Source organism: Equus przewalskii, chromosome 2, assembly GCF_037783145.1.
Source record: "Equus przewalskii isolate Varuska chromosome 2, EquPr2, whole genome shotgun sequence".
Taxonomy (NCBI): Eukaryota; Metazoa; Chordata; class Mammalia; order Perissodactyla; family Equidae; genus Equus; species Equus przewalskii.
In genome coordinates, this window is record NC_091832.1 from 57744427 (window position 1) to 57761864 (window position 17438).

General features: G+C 39.2%; 1 protein-coding gene across 6 annotated transcripts in view; it reads right to left on the reverse strand.

Annotated features, from left to right (window-relative positions):
• The window catches only part of INTS9 (integrator complex subunit 9), a 104244-nt gene that overhangs the window by 56168 nt on the left and 30638 nt on the right, over window positions 1-17438 (reverse strand). For 3 of the 6 annotated variants that reach the window (XM_008544014.2, XM_008544012.2, XM_008544013.2), the window contains exons 2-5: window positions 17134-17261; window positions 8494-8554; window positions 4317-4379; window positions 649-788 (exon numbers count right to left, since the gene is read on the reverse strand). In XM_008544014.2, coding sequence (XP_008542236.2) covers window positions 649-788; window positions 4317-4379; window positions 8494-8554; window positions 17134-17261 — 392 coding nt within the window. The remainder of the gene's footprint in view (window positions 1-648; window positions 789-4316; window positions 4380-8493; window positions 8555-17133; window positions 17262-17438) is intronic. The other 3 variants (XM_070611377.1, XM_070611380.1, XM_070611378.1) reach the window with 1 other exon arrangement.

The window sequence follows — 17438 nt, forward strand, 5'->3', positions numbered from 1 at the left end:
ATAATTTTTTTCTAACTATGCTTCAGTTACTTGCAGTAACCAACTGGATCACGACGGCTTGGAAGGCGCAGAGGAAGAGACAGCGGGACATTCCAAGTCAAAGGAAGGCTCTGAGAATTTTACTCCTTGGAGTCCTGAGTTGTACTCTGTCAACAGTACAGACAACTTAAACATCTAATTACTTATTCTGTTTTCTACAAGCTGTGTCCATTTACAGTCTGCACTAAACCACAAAAGGGGGGGAAATTTTGAAAGCAAAGTAATAAAATTTCTACTTTTTTTCTTAAATATGCTGTTCTTTTCTCCTGAAGATCTTTGCATTGCATCTTTGTGGCATCTTACTAAACGTTACCTCCCCTAATTAGTATCATCTACATAGAGGAGTTGTCTCTATGAACTCCTTCTTCTAGTTTTTGTAAAAAAAAAAAAAAGGCAAAAGAAAAGACTAATGAGGAATTCTCACAGCATCAATCTGTAGGCAATTCCAGTGAATATTTGTTTTATCTAGAGTTGTCTATTCATGCCTATTCTTTGGGTCAGCTGCTCAGAAAGAAATAGCAATCAGTCTTGGCACAACTCTATTATATAGGTACCACTGAACGTAGTTCTTCAGCCACATCCTAACGGGATGAGAATAAATGTGCTCACCTGCCGATCTGAACGGTGGGCTCTGTGGCATACACCGTGCCTGTGAATCCGGTGTGCTCAGTGATGTAGGGCAGTGCCATCATGCAGTGATAGTTAGAGATGAGGATCACATCTACCGTAGACAGATCTATTAGCTCGGTCTGCAAAGAAGAGGGAGGGAATGATACATATCTGTTTAGGGCACATAGATCAACATGATGTGACTGAAAAATGATGTTGTCAGGATGAAGAGAAATAGTCTTTGTACCAGAGAATAATGATGCCTTTCCTGCAACACTTCTATTTTCTCATTTTAGGATATTTCCTCATATTGACATTAAATAGCAGGACAGGATGGCGAACACCAAGAATGTAGCCAGTCCACCAGCAGTGCTCTGATTTTACCAAAACAGAGTTCTGAGTCAGACATGAGGACAAATGACAACAGGACACTTCAGCAGCTGTTGCCTTGCAAGTGAACCAGGTAACACGAAGCAGAGAGAGCACAATACAAGCTGCAAGTGGAACCAGAAGGCAATGCGTCGCTGCTATGGGTTACTGGGAAAGGAGAGTGCAGCAAACAGAAACCAGCTCTTCAAAAGCCAAATGTGGGAGGCAACTTTTTTTTGGAGGTAACTTTTGAAGACTTGTGCTGGATACGGAGCCCCAAAAAATGTAGTGGCAGAGTCATAAAAGGAAATTATACTCTCATATTCTACCCTAATCTAAACCCTAAATCTACCCTTTACTCCATTATAAAGGTCATGTGAAAAGGGAAAAGACAGGCTGGCACATGAGGGAAAATGCTACCCATGTTTAGTAAATTTTATGAAAACTCTTTTAGTAGAAGGGAAAGTTTTCCCCATAAATTTAAGTCCTACCTTTCTTTTAAGGCTAAAGTCTCTTCTTCTACTAAGCTTTCCTGATTTGCCCAGATGAAAGAAACCACTTCTTCCTCAGGATTCCCAAGGTACTTTGTGTATATGTCTCTTACGGCAGTTATCATTCTGTACAGTGGCACCTCAAAGTATCACCTTGTCCCTCAAAGGTTACATGTCTCTGAGGTTAAGAATCCTGTGTGACTCATCTCTGTCCCCTTCTAGCTGTGGCAGCCAGTACGTGACAGGCCTTGGTGCACTGTTGTTGGAGGAATGCATCATTATAAGCAGCACCCTCTGTGGGGAAAAGTGAGACACCATGGTTCAGAGACATCATTCAGTCAGTGAGTTCTCCCTCATGGAAGTTACCCCTGGGAAACTGCATGGTGCACTAACGACAGCATGGAGTAAGTCACGGAAGCGTTTCAGGAGAATGAGTCGTTGAGCTAATATGTCCCCCACAGAGAAGTAACAAAGATGTCTGTGTCCTCTTTGCAAATGATAGGGACAGTGTGCCATTCTGGATGTGGTATTTTCTGGCTGAAGAACTTTACATACAAAATAAGTTAATTTACTAACGCTGCCAAGGCATAATCAGCTTCTGAGAAGAGCATGCCGATTAGAGGTCAGAAGCCACTCACTGCCATGGCAATGGCAATCTGTGTGAATAAAATGCCTAACGACAATAATATCCAATTTACACCACCTTTAACTCCATGTTGTGCACTGTAGCTCCAATACATGGTCCTCATAATGAGGGGTCATGTAACATTCTGCTGGTCCTATTCCCCACTACCTCTCTAGAACCATTTTTAAACAAATAAGGAATTAGAGTGACAGATCCAGAAGAAAACAAGGGAATGACAGCTGAAGCATCAATAAAGCTCAAAAGCATCCCTCCACCTTCCCTCTCACATACAGAAACTAGGTGAGGCTATTTGAAATTTCTCTTCAACATATAAGAATAAGCGCACAGAGTCTACAATGATGAGAAATTTCGTGAGAACAGCTAGAAGAAAAAAAAATATATGTCTGTTTATATATATATATCAAGAGTGTTTACATAAACATTTTTCCTCTGAGAAATAAAGTTACCATCCAAACCACATATATATACTCATATTTATACATTTATTCACATACTTTCACTCAATGAAATCCAATACAGATTATTTTAATTTTAAACTTGTTGTATTCAGACACTTGGGTTCTGCACACCATGAATTGAGTCAAAACAACCATAATTTATTGGTTATACTGTCCTACACCTCACACAAAGATATTTAAGGTAGTTGCACTAGATTATAAATTCTACGAGGACTGGGATTAGGTCTGTCTGGCTCACCCACAAGTCAGCCAAGACTGGACTGCAGAAAGTACCTCTCTACTAATTTTCCGATTCTCCTATTTTCTCCCCATCATACGATGCCCTCACTCTATTACTTAGAATAGCGACTACTACTAACTTGACATAAACTACAAATTATGACACAAGTTGAAAAACCTTACATGGTTCTAGAATCCAACAATCCTTTAGCTTGGCAAAAGGTGAACTGTGAAACAGAAACTGTCTAATTTCAAAGTTTAGTACTCTATGGAGCGAGTCAGAAAGTCACCAGAACACCAAATCATAAATTCTACATCGCTGTCCATAAACTGAAGGTTGCTGCAGTCAGTGCCATATGTAGTAAGTGAAAATAAATGCAGCATCTGGGATTAAGAATCTTTGAACAGATGGGGAACTGCCCCACCAATTCCTAAATGACACATGAAGATGACAAAAAGATTTTAGTAGCAGTTAGGCAGAGCTCCGGAATCTTGGTAACTCTCTACCTTCACCCTTGTTCTGAGTACTTTATCTCAACTTTCTCCCTTATCTGCCACCTTCGATTACCAAGTCCTTCTTTCTCTTCCTTCCTCTCTTTTGCTCTGGTACCCTAAAAGGGCACATATACATACAAAGAGAGAAAAAAGGGTATCAAAGAAAGTGTTGAAATGGAAAGAGAAGACAAAAATAAGGGAAACAGCAATCTAAATTTCCTTTTCTCTTCGGCACTGAATTGTGAAAGTATTTTCTGTAGGCACCGTAATCTACTGGGCACATGGAGAGAACAGGAGGGTAGCTTCGCAACGATTTCCTCAGGAACCCTGACTAACTACTAGCTTCCTACACTTTATCTTCTGCTGAGATCTCCATGTAGGCCACTGTGAGTATTAGGCCTGCCAGCTGAGATTAGGTTCCCTTAAAACTAAGGGAAACTGAGCTTCATTTCCTTTAAAACGATGAAACTGGCCCCAAATTCTTACAAGTCTCACTGTGATAATAACATGCAAGCAAAAGACATTCATGACTGGGTTCAGAATCCATAAATTTCAAGCAATATTCAATACGGCATTTCAAGTCAACAAGAATTTTTACAGTTGACTGCACTGGTTGAATAACAGCAATTCCCAGTTACCTACTATAAGCAAGACTAGGAAAAGTATGGCTAATCTAACACAGGCATTATATGACAAAACTGAAAGGCGTGAGTTATTTCTTTACCTTGCTCAAAACTACGCCCTAGTACAAGTGTCAGTAGAGATTACAGAAAGAGCTAGAACAGGAAGAAGAGAGTGACTTAAATGATTTACAGACAATATAAAGAGCTCCTAAATGATCATATTTTAGCTGCATAACAATGTACCTGAAACAACAGATTCATTTCCATTTGAAAACAGAAAAGCTAAGCCCCTTAAAATTATTTCTTGACTTCACTTTGAGAGATGACGACACATGCTTTGTTTCTATAAGATTCATTTTAATCTTACCTCTGGCAAGCAGAATTCAGGCACAGAATCTACAAATACATGACCCGAGCACTCCTTTAGCTCCTAAAAGAGATGAAATGAAAAAACTCTTGGAAGAGATATCCAACAGACACAGCACCAAAGAAATTTCATTCCCAGACCAAACTTTCCATGAAGAATCACACACCACTAGAGCTGGAGGGAAGCTGGGTTATTTAGGCCAACTCTTCCCTGTTTAGGCTCAGGGAGGCTAAGCGTCTTTCCAGGATAAAAAACACTGGTTTGTGGCTGACTCAGGACTTGAATGCACATTTCTTGATGACTCTTCATGGACGCCATGCGTAGACACATGCTGCTTCCGTAACTCACGATCCAATGCTTTCCAGATAATGGTTACGTAGTCCATACCAGCAACACCAGAATGATTTGCGAATACTGATGGAAGTGAAAATTCCTAGGCCCTACCAAAGCCCTAAAGGGTCAGAAACTCTAGGGATGAGGCTGTAGAACCTGGATTTATAACAAGCACCTCCAGTGACTTTGCTACGCAATCAGGTTAGGAGTCTTGGCCCTAGACTGGGACTCAGAACCTCTTTCTCCTCCTACCAAGAGTCAAGGGGCAAGGGACAAATGAGGAGGGAGATGAAGAGCAGAGGCTAGAGCTTAAAGAACCACCACCACCTCCGCGAATACATCTTTGTTCTTGAAGAGCACACAATTTATTTGGGATTATAAACCAAATGCATTCATTCAAAAGAAAAAGTATACTAATAAAGAAAGAATATAGTACAACTCCTCACTCCACCCATGACCTACCATATTTAATATGCCTGTCTTAGTTTGGATTCCCTCACAAACAGACCCTGAGAAAAGGTGGGTGCAAGCTTTTATGGGAGGTGCTGAAAAAAACAGCAGGAGGATGGGCAAGTGATAAAGGGAAAGGAAGGTGGCTGATAATGGCCATGTTATTGAGTTACATACCACTGTGGGCAACTGGGACTTACTCCCATGGGAAAGCTCTGAGAAATGGTATAAAACATACACCTTGGAGTTATTCTACCCAGGGCCAAGGGACCTGGGATATTAATATAGTAACTCCTGCATTCTGCGCAGCTTCAGGAAGAAGCTCTCAGGCCAAGCCATACAGGTATTGGCAGCTGGAGTTATGACAGGGCACACTGAAGAGATATGAGCGGGCCACCAATAGGGTTTGCTACAATGCCTCTAGAGGCCACTAGAGTTGTTGTCTTCCCTCAATGACACTTTAATTTATTTTTTTAAATTTTATTTACTTATTCTTTTGAGGAAGATTAGCCTTGAGCTAACATCTGCCACCAGTCCTCCTCTTTTTGCTGAGGAAGACAGGCCCTGAGCTAACATCCGTGCCCATCTTCCTCTACTTTATATGTGGGATGCCTGCCACAGCACGGCTTGACAAGCAATGCATAGGTCTGCACACAGGATCCGAACCGGTGAACCCCGGGCTGCAGAAGTGGAACGTGTGAACTTAACTGCTGCACCACCAGGTCGGCCCCCGTCACTGACACTTTAAACTGAAATCTCTGGAGGATTTTTTGCTCTAACAAAGTTAAAGCTATGACTTTATAACAAAATCAGTAAAACACAGAACTTGGTTCATAGTTTGCTTTTTCCAGAAAGAGAAAAATACTGTTAGAGTTTTGTTCCATCATGTTTTCCTTAGTCATTGAATATCTATGTCTGTGGATTCATATCTATGTATATTTAGATATCAGAGCCTGAATGGTTTTACTCTCAATCTTATCTGAAAATACAGTAGTTACTATATATTATTTTCCTTTTGAACTTGTACAAGTCTCACAAAACCCTGACAGAATACTCCCCCCTCTTGCCTCCCACTGTAAATTTTGGTTCTTCTTCTTACGTCAGTACAGTTAACCAGCGAAAGGCTGAGCCAAGAAGAGACTGAAAACAGTTCTTAATTACAATCTACCTGCCAGCTCAAAGCAAATGAGCAATTATGTTTAATGGGAGAAGACTCCCAACTTCCTTAGGATGAGGTTAAAAATGATTAAAGACAAATCACGGGAAATTTCAAAGCTCTGCCTGGTCCTAAACTGGCTATATAGCCTTAGTTCCCCAAATGCTACCTATCAGGGCATGTCTACCTCACAGGACAAAGCCTCCTCTGAGGCTTTCCCTCTTCCTCGCCTGGAGAAGCATATTTGCCATTCCGCGCACTTACAATGTTGCTATTTTATTCACCACTCCCTTATAATGAAATGCTCCCACATACACATGCAAGTCATTTTGCTCACAATGCACCGGTAATGGGATGCTTCTGAGCCCTTCTCAGGGAACAATGATTTACAGCCAGAAGGAAAGTCAGGCTGAAATCAGGTGCACAGGTTCCCGAACGTCACATAATTTTACAGTTAGCTATGTGGGAAATCTGGTTTCAAATTATGCATTTGGCTTGCACTTGAGGTTGGGGTGCAGTTACAGGAATTAATTCCGTAAAAGAGCACCTCTTTATTTAACAGTATCTATTACAAGAAGGAAATGCCTTATTCAGATGAATCATTTTAAGGATCTTTAAACTTATTCAGTCTTTTAACTGTGAAACTTGGGAGAGGAAAAATGATTTATCGGACTAAGAAAGACATGGGTGAGCTTTACAGTTTTTAACCTTCCTTTACCTACGATTTTTTTTAGTATAAAATTTGACTAGATTATAGTTTTAACATTTTTTGTACCTTTGGTCTCTCATTTATAAGTTAACTGTCTAAATACTGATGTGAGGAAGGAATTACCGTGAAGATAATCTAAGGTCAAAAATATAATAGCTTTGAAAAAAAAATAATTGAAGCCACTTATTTTAGGTCTAGTTAGTCAGTGATTAAAGTCACAGTAACACCTCAAATACTAGATTCCTAGAACTGTGTTCTTTTTTCACAACCTATAAGATTGTCCATTCTAGGCTACCAGAAAAGGCTGGAATCACAGATGAGTCTGGAAGGTCCTCTACTCAAATTTACCTGAGAACACGCTTCCCTCCCACTCCCCCAAGAACACACTGCCCAGGAAGTTAAACATCCAGCTCCTCAGTCCATTCTCCACACTGCGGCCAAAGTGACCTGATCAGAGGGTAAGATGACATTGCCCTCCTGCAACCTTCTGTGGCCTCTCATCATCCAAAGAATAAGACCCAAACTTTCCACAAAGCCCTTCCTGATCTGACCCCTGACAGAAGCACTTTAACACTCACATATGTGATGATTTTAAAGTTAGCAAAAAAAAAAAGTTTACTCCTTCCATCATAGAGTCAGTGCAGCCTCAAAATGAAAAGAGCTGGATGGAATTCACTAATAAGCATCACCTTCGAAACTCTCATTGCAATTTCTAAAAATAACAGTTTCTTTTGTGATCATAAAATGTATTTGCAGCAGAAGTTCTTAGATTTTTTACACATGCGAAAACTGGACTAGTGTCTGATCACTGAGATTCCCTAAAAGGCTCTAAAAACAATCATCACCAAGTACTGAAGATCCTACATTGATCTTGGGATTTTTCAGGGAGAATACATGGGGAAAAAAACGAATCCATCAGTCACATTACTATAGGCTGTGTAGGAGAGAAAGACATTTCCTCTACCCATTCTGGGTTCTTCTGGCCGGAGAACAAATTAAATTCACGAGACAGAATAACAGGAGAAAATTAAACAAAGCTTTATAACATGTATACATGGGAGATGCTCAGGCAACCTGAGCAACTCGCCAAAATGGCTGAAGCCACCACCTTAAATCCCACACTCAGGTAAAGACAAAGGAGGATGTTGGGGGTGGGGGAGTTGATTATGGGAGATTACCACACAAGTACAGTAAACAAGACTCAGGTTATTATGCAGACTTGAGTCCTTGCCTTCCACATTGATGAGAGTTTCCAGAGATAAGCTCATCCCCCCTTCTTCCTGTTATAGAGAGGGAGACACCTTTACAGACGATTTCCTTTACAATGTAAATGTCTCTTAACAAAGGGTAAGTAAATTCTACTTTTCAGAGTTTCTTTTCTGTCTGCAGTTTTTAAAAGTAACCAGCCCAAAATAATCCTCGTGCCAAAGAGACATATCTTGGGGTGGCCAATTCCAGTCCCCCACAGGTGTCTCCGGTATGACAAGAAGGCTTTCCACTGGTGTAGATACACTTCAGTTAATCATTACCTTGTCCAAGAAAGCATTTCCATCCTTTAGGGACCAGCCGGGAAGATTAGACAGCCTGGGACTGCAAAACAAAAGATTAAATTACCCTAAATAGATTATAATCCTCAGTTATTTCATGATGACTGTACTGTCTGCATAAGTTTAAAAACAGTTGGAAATTACTGGCAGGAATGCTCATCCAAAACACCAATCAAAAAGATGAAAAATAACCATGTTGTATCAAGCTTAAGAACTATGTGGCAATGGAACATTAAAAAGCCAAATAATTTAGCACTAAATTGGGAAAATTTTAAAAATGCTATGCAGAATAATAAAGGGAAAAAAGAAAGATGAGACACTACGGCATTTTACAGTTTTCCAGTTACTGCCCTCAACTTCACCTTGCTTGTTTGACAACAAGCCCGAGGGAGGGTGACTGCGAGCACTATATTATGAATGAGAAAACAGACTCAGAGGGGTCAGGTGCTCTGACGAGAACACTGAGCTGTCTATCAGCCAGAATCCCGCAAATAAAAATACCTGAACTCTAGGCAAGTCTGTATTCCAGATTCACTGCTTATAAATGGATTAGTCACTTGTCACCCATGGCTTGAGGTTCCAATTCTGGAAAATGAAGCTAGTTTTCCTGAGTGTTACAAAATGACACCATATCTAAGTGAATAATTTCTAGAAGGTGAGGTTAATTTCACATATATGTGACAATATAAAAGTCTAGATTCAGAAATCCTTCACTTCTGGTAATCCTAGGATTTAACTGTGTGCTATTAGTTGACCAGAAGAATTATACTGGAGGCTGAAAATGCAAATAACTCAGGAGAAAAAAAATACTGGTAAAAAGAAAAACTTAATGACCAAGGTAATGTGTGAAAAAAAGCACATGAGGAGAACAAGTTGGAGAGCAAAAGGATTTTAGCACTTCACCACAAAATTAGTCTGTGAAGTAAAAATTAAGGGCAAAGTATGGGGGTGCGATTAAAAGACTCCAATCGGAAAGCAAATTAATGTATAGTCCCTTATCCTCTTCCCAAAATAATTTTATCAAATTCTGACTTTGTAATTAGGTGACAGGTACAAAAGTGAAATAGAAACACAAATTTATTTTGTGAATATTTGTCAATCTTCTAGGAAAGGTTAAAAACCTTAATAAATATACATGCATCTAATTTTAGAAAAAAAGTGAGAATTTTTGAAGTAATTTTAATTTTGACATAATTCCAAACTTACAGAAAAGCTGTAAGAATATAGGTACAACAGAGTCCCACATACCGTATCTTTGCCTAGATTCTCCTGTTTACATTCTGCCTTTACTAATAAAAAAGTGAGAATTTTGGATTTCATACTTGAGAGTGAAATTTACTTTACAAGGAGAATCAAATTTGCTTGGTATAAGTTATACAAATAAACTTTTTTTTTTAACTCTGGGATTTTTCTGTTCTAAACTCTCAGAAAAATATGCTATTAATAGTTAGCTGTTTAATTCCTATCTCATTTCATAGTCACATATATGTCTTCACTTATAGACTTCTTACTTCCTGAAAAATAAATTTACTATCAGATCAGATTAAAAAACGAAGCATTCTAAGGGCTGGCCCTGTGGCATAGTGGTTAAGTTTGGCACAGTCCACTTTGGTGGCCCAGGTTCGCAGGTTTGGATCCCAGGTACAGACCTACACCACTTATCAGCCATGCTCTGGTGGGGACCCATGTACAAAATAGAGAAAGAGTGGCATTAGATGTTAGCTCAGGGTTAATCTTCCTCACACAAAAAAAGAGGAAACTTGGCAACAGATGTTAGCTCAGGGTGAAATCTTCCTCAGCAAAAAAATAAATAAATAAATAAATAAAATCAAAAATTCTAAAAAAAAGTGTAATGACAAGACAATGTGAATTCTGTTCTCATTTCATGCACGCTAACTCTCTAAATGAGGGTGTAAATATCCGCTTCCCTTTACAAAGAGAACTGATCAAAGGACATGCATCTGTGTGTTCCCCTTCACAAAATACTGGTAAAAAGGCTAAACAAATCAGCCTTCAAATTACAGATGACTGATGCAGTTAGTTGTCCTCAACAAATGATTAGAAATGGTGTACTGCTTTATCAGAGAATAATTGTTTTTTTAAAAAGTAAAAATTTCAGGTATTGTGGTTTTAACTTCTGCTAAACATTTTTTTATAACATCAAAGCCTTCTATGAAACACCCATAGTTATTTTGGATATGAGAAATAGCTAAGTAGATGGGACTGAACGCTCAAAGCACAGCATGACCATGCTATAACAACAGTGCCAAAGATGAAGGGCGACGGAAACGTGTAACCAAATGGCAAAGGAATGCTGACTATAGAGATGAAAATAATTGGTTACTGACTTCCAATGAGTTAATGACTAAGCAACAAAGAGTTAGTAAACTTTAAACTACCAAAGGGGAAGGGACTTACTACTTTGCTATTAACGATTATGAAATTTGTGTAAGTTTTTTAAACAAGGAAACATAAGTCTCTCCACAGACACCTACTTTAATAAAATATGGGAGGTGATGATATTAGAATTATGATTATAGATGAACATATCTTTACATCCACTATTTAACAATAATTTCTTAGAAAAAAAGGATGCCATTAAAAATGTTATAGTCAAGAAAAAACATATGTATACAAGATCTGTTTTTTTAGTATTTATTTTCTTTAAAAAATAGGTAAAATATTCCCATATATAAATAAATAAATAACCTAAGGCATTTAAAAGTAATCTACCACCTAGAAAAAACTGTGAAAGGTAGAATGAACAGGATATTCATTTTCTCTTTATACTTTTAATTTTTCCAGTTTCCTAGTTTGAAATGTATTACTTTTATAATCAGAAAATAATAATGAGGGGCTGGCCCACTGTTATAGTGGTCAAGTTTGCACACTCTGCTTCAGTGGCCTGGGGTTTCCCGGTTCAGATCCCGAGTGTGGACCCATGCCCTGTTTATCAAGCCATGCTGTGGGAGGCATTCCACATATAAAGTAGAGGAAGATGGGCACAGATGTTAGCTCAAGGCTGATCTTCCTCAGCAAAAGGAGGAGGATTTGTGGCAGGCGTTACCTCAGGGCTAATCTTCCTCAAAAAAAATTAATAACAACAATAATAATGAAAGAGACATAACTACATTCATTCATGCAAAAAATATTTATAGAAGCTGGCCTGGTGGTGTAGCAGTTAAATTTGTGCACTCCACTTCAGTGGCCTAGGGTTTGCAGGTTCACATCTTGGGCATGGACCTATGCACCACTCATCAAGCCATGCTGTGGTGGCATCCCACATACAAGGCAGAAGAAGATGGGCATAGATGTTAGCACAGGGACAATCTTCCTCAAGCAAAAAGAGGAAGACTGGCAATGGATGCTACCTCCTCACCAGAATAATAATAATAATAATAATAATAACAATAATATTAATATTAATATTTGTAAAAGCTTACTTTGAGCAAAGTATGCAAAGAATAGGGATATGACAGTAAATAAAATAATCCTTGCATTTTAGTTTGTATTCTAGTATAAGGAGATAATGAACATCAATTAAAACAGAATAGAATAAAACCTATGACAGAGGTAAGCAGAAGGTGTTATGGGTTTACACACAGAAAGGACACTTTTGACACTACACACTGTGCGGTGGTGTGGAAAGCAGGCAAGAGGAGTTATGAGTAAAGATGGAGGAGGTCTTTCCAGAAAGAGGGAACAGGGAACAGACTCATCATTTGGTGTAGTATTGTAGGAGAACGAGGAACTCATCCTTACTCATTCATTAATGAATTTTATTTACGTGTCAAGTACTCAGGTGCTGGTGATATGACTGTGAGCAAAACACATCTCTCCTCCTAAGGAGGTAGGGAAGACAGACACATCAAGCAGGCACACAAACAGAGAACAAGATGTTAAAAATGATGAAGCAGTATAGTACAAAGTACCAAGGGGGTGGGCGCCGTGGCCTAAGTTCGGTGTGCTCTGCTTCGGTGGCCTGGGTTTGGTTCCCAGGTGTGGACCTGCACCACTTGTCAGCGGCTATGCTGTGGCGGCGACCCACATACAAAATAGAGGAAGATTGGCACAGATGTTAGCTCAGGGTGAATCTTCCTCAGCGAAAAAAAAAAAAAGACTTCTCCGGTCTATGATGATTGAGTGGAGACCTGGACAGCAGTAGAGTCAAGGGAAAGCTCAAGGGGCAGGGTTTAGAGGGAATAAAGAAAGAAGACAGTGACAAGGCCCAGTACTTTCTTCCAGTCCTTCTCACCAGTCTCTGGCATAGACATCTTACATAAAAGTTTATTCAAACGAAATTTCAGTAAGAGTTCCATATACTCTCTCCCCCTCATCCAACTAGAATGTCATCTCTATTTGCTTCCTATATAGAAACTGGAGTGATACATGATCTGAGAGAGAAGCTCCTGCAAAGCAGGCTAAGGAAAGTAGGATGTGGGAGGGGGAGAAGAGCCTTCGTGGCTGAAGAAATAATTCGTGTGACTGCTCCCAAGCAGGAGATAAGATTTCTTCGAAATTGAAAGGAAACAAAGAGCAAGATACTAGAAGGGTAGGCATAATGTCTAATACACCAAGATGAACTTGGTATTTATCCTAAGAGCAATGAAAAACCACTGAAAGGTTTTAAACAGATAAGAGACAAGACTTGTACTTCTAAAAGATGATTTTGGAGAAAATTGACATCCTGTGGCTTCTGATAATACATACAATCATTTGTGCGGTATTCCTACCAAAAAACCCCCAACCTAATCATGAGGAAACATCCAACAAACCCAAATTGAAAGATGTTATATAAAATAATTAGCCTGTACTCCAAAAATGACAAGGTCACAAAAGACAGACTAAGAAACTCTTCCAGATTAAAGGAGACTAAAGACATGACAACTAAATGCAACGTGTGATCTGGAATGGATCCTGGACCAGTATCGTTATTTTTCTTTTTTGCTTTAAAAGGAATCATAGTGAAATATGAATTGGTGTAACTTTGGCAATATGAATAAAGCACGCACCTTAGATACAAGTATAGTATTAATGTAAGCTTCCTGATTTTGATTATTGTACTATGGTTATGTAAGACAATGTCCTCATTCTTAGAAAGTAAACACTCAAGTATTTTGATGGTACAGGAGTATGATGTCTGTATCTTTCAAACGGGTCAGAAAAAAATTATATGCATACATGTAAAGAGAAAATAATAAAGCAAATGTGATAAAATGTTAACTACTGGTAAGGGTAACTGGAAGTTGTTTGTACTATTCTTGCAATTTTTCTGTAAATCTGAAGTGACTTTTTCTTTTTTAAGGAAGATCAGCCCTAGCTAACACCTGCTGCCAATCCTCTGCGTTTTGCTGAGGAAGATTGGCCCTGAGCTAACATCTGTGCCCATCTTCCTCTACTTTATATGTGGGACGCCTGCCACAGCATGGCTTGATAAGTCGTGCTAGGTCCGCGCCTGGGATCCAAACCAGTGGACGCTGGGCCACCGAAGCAGAGCATGCAAACTTAACCACTACACCACTGGGCCGGCCCCTGAAGTGATTTTAATAAAAAGTTATACAAAAAATGACCCTGGATTCAGACAGGGGCAAGATCAGAATTGAAGAAACTGGTTAGCAGGCTTTAGCAGTAATACCTGTAAAAGATGATGATGAATACAGCACTGAAGTGACAGGATTCTAGAGGCATTTAGAAGGTAAAAACGACAAGGCTTAATAAAAGACTGAATGTGGGAAGCAGGGAAGAGGGGCATGATGAAGTTAACTCCCAATTTTATGGCTTTTCTAACAGGATGCCATTCACTAAGATAGGGTACTTGGGGGAAAACCAGTTCTGGGAGGGTCTGCGCTCCTCTTCTGCACCAAGTCTACTCATGAATTCAGCTTGAGGCACGATGAGTTCTGAAGTGCCTTCAAAGGCACATCCAAAGAGAGAAACTCAGTAGGCATTTTGGATACATGAATCCAGAACTCAGAAGAAAATTAACTGAAGATACACATTAGTAAGTTATTGTTTGGATGGTTATTGAAGCCCTGAGCATTTATTAAATTTCCTTGGTGGAGACTCTGAAGGCCAAGTACTGGATACTGAAGAATTCTGATATGTGAAGGCCATTAGAGGAAGATGACTCTCCAAAGTAAACAGAAGACGAAGAGTCAGAGAAGTAAGAGGAAAACCAGGAAAGCATGATCATGGTGGCAAGTGCTGCTGAAGGATGCATGATGATCGAAGTAGGGTTGGGACTGACAAATATGCATAACAGCTAATGAGATGGAAGTCATTTGTGACTTTGGTGAGAGGTGTTCTGGTGGGTGGTGTGGGCAAGCACAGATTGGAGGGAATTAGGAATGCTGAAGGGGAAAGCGGAGTTCAGAGAAGGTAAAAAAAATTTTTTTTAAGTTAGAAGCGACTGAGTATAATTTGGGAAGCAGTGAGTCAAGATGGAAAGGTTTGAGATAGAGGAAAGATTACAACTAATAATGCAATGACTCTGAGAAGGTAAGAAAGGTTAGAGTCCAGAGAAGATAAAGGGATTCATTCACATGACAATTATTTACTACACGCCAAGCTACATGCAGCTACCACACGCTAAGAACTATCTTAGGCACTGGGGATACAACGGAGAACAAAAAAATCCCTGCCCTTATAAAACATCCCTTAGTGGCGAAGACAGACAATATATAAAGAAATATTATATATAATGTAATGATAAGTGCTATGAAGAAAAATAAAGCAGGATTAGGGGACAGGAGGCACTGGGGATACTATTTCAACAGAGTCTATCTTCAAGGTTTCTGGCCTGAGCAAAAGACGACACTTTGTAACGAACTATATGGGCCCACTAGTATATATCATCCCACTACTATAACCTCCCTCTGAGAGAAAACAATGACAAAGGCAAGAGAGAGTGGAAGTGGATTTCAACGCTGAGCCAGGGCTGTGAGAATAGAGAATCAGGTAAAGACAAGAATGAGCAGGAAAGGGAAAACGTAGCCAGGACTGTCTGCCCAAGTCAGGTTCGAACACCTAGATAATTCATGACCTCGCAGAGCCAAGTAGGCCATCTTTTAGAAACCCTCATAGTATCTTGTATTTTATTTTTTTTAGCAATTACCACAAGTATACAGCTGTTTTCTCAACACAAGTATAACGAAATCTTCAACTGTGTAATTCTCTCTCCCCTAACAGACTGTAAGCTCCACGAGGAAGGGGAAGCTTTCTTGTTCATGTCTGTATCCCTGGATCCAGTGCAGTGCAGATTCTTAATAAACACCAAAGAATGAACGTTTTAATCTTTGGGGGGAAACAGACAATAATATCAGGCTATTCTAATAAGAAACACCCTGTCAGTCATTTTTGTAGAGAAACACATACAATGCCTACAGTTACTTGTAAATATATATATATATGGATGGTAAATCTATTTCTAGGTGCTGGGTGTGATTACAACTGAATTTTATTAGCTTTGCATAAATTATAAGCTGCAATTATCTCTGACTTTATCCCTATCACCTTATTGTATCCTTTATCTCAGAAAAAAATCAATGGTTGATTTTTTTTTTTAAAGATTGGCACCTGAGCTAACATCTGTTACCAATCTTTTTTCTTCTACTTCTCCCCAAAGTCCCCCAGTACATAGTTCTATATTCTAGTTGTAGGTCCTTCTGGTTGTGCTATGTGGGACGCTGCCTCAGCATGGCTTGATGAGTGGTGCTAGGTCCATGTCCAGGATCTGAACTGGCAAATCCCGGGTCGCTGAAGTGGAGCACACGAACTTAACCACTTGGCCGTGGGGCCGGCTCCTCAATGGTTGATTTTTAATTATACTTTTTCTAGATGGTTCACAGGGTTATCATTATGAAAAACCATCGCACACAGTGATGTTTTCAGCAGTGAAAGAAATACATTAGTTGGTTTACCTAGCTTGCTACACTTTCAAGCTCTTAAATCTACTTTAAATAGCTTTTCTGTCTCCCCTCTTGCACATGGTTATCACTTTTTGCTGTTGGGAGTATATTTGCTTCTAAAATTCACCCACTCTCTTATAAATTGCTGCTTCTAAATAACAGCAAGCTGGGAAAACCAATTTCCTAGACGAGGTCTTTATAACAGTAAACAGTCTGATTGTAGGCCTGGGGTGATCTAACTGCTTTAAGACACGGACTTTGGCTTCATATATGAGTCTATAATATCTACAGCTGACTAGTATGAAAATAATGCATAGATACCTACCAAAGAGAAATGTTGGGCTCTATGATGTCAAGTCCCTGCAAAGGCAGTTAAATGATTCTAAAATTGAATTCTTGGGCTCATCAGTTGACCATTTATCAGCTCTCATATGAATTAGCAAGAAAGATGAAATATATATGACCTCACTTGCACTGAGCAGTTGCAGGAACATTTTACAGAAGCTCACAAGAAGTTATAATAAAGAAGTCAATCAATAAATCAATACAACACTTTCCATCAACCTAGCCAAAGGAAATTATTTTGATGAAGAACATTTTTAAGGGAATAAAGTAAACTTAGGACAACACACAAGGTACCAGTAATCTTTATGCTAATGAATACCGTTTTTCAGCAAACAAAAGCTCATTTTGTCACAGATGCATCAGCACGTACCTTTGAACAAGTGGCAAAGGAAGGAAATTGAGGGTGGAAGTCATGTCCAGTCCACAGTCCAACATAATGGTGGTTGATTTGAATTTGAGCACATTGCATGGTAAGGTTGGGTGCCCCGACAGGCAATACTAAAAAAAATTAAATCATTTTTATCAATAATCAATTGCAGAAAAAGCCTAAAAAGTACAGTGAATTAAGTAAAACTGATCATCTTCTCTGATAAGAGCAGCATATAAATTGAGCTAACATTCTACGTGACTTCCTCCCTTTTATAGCTCTGGATACCACTTAGCCCAGCAGTTAAA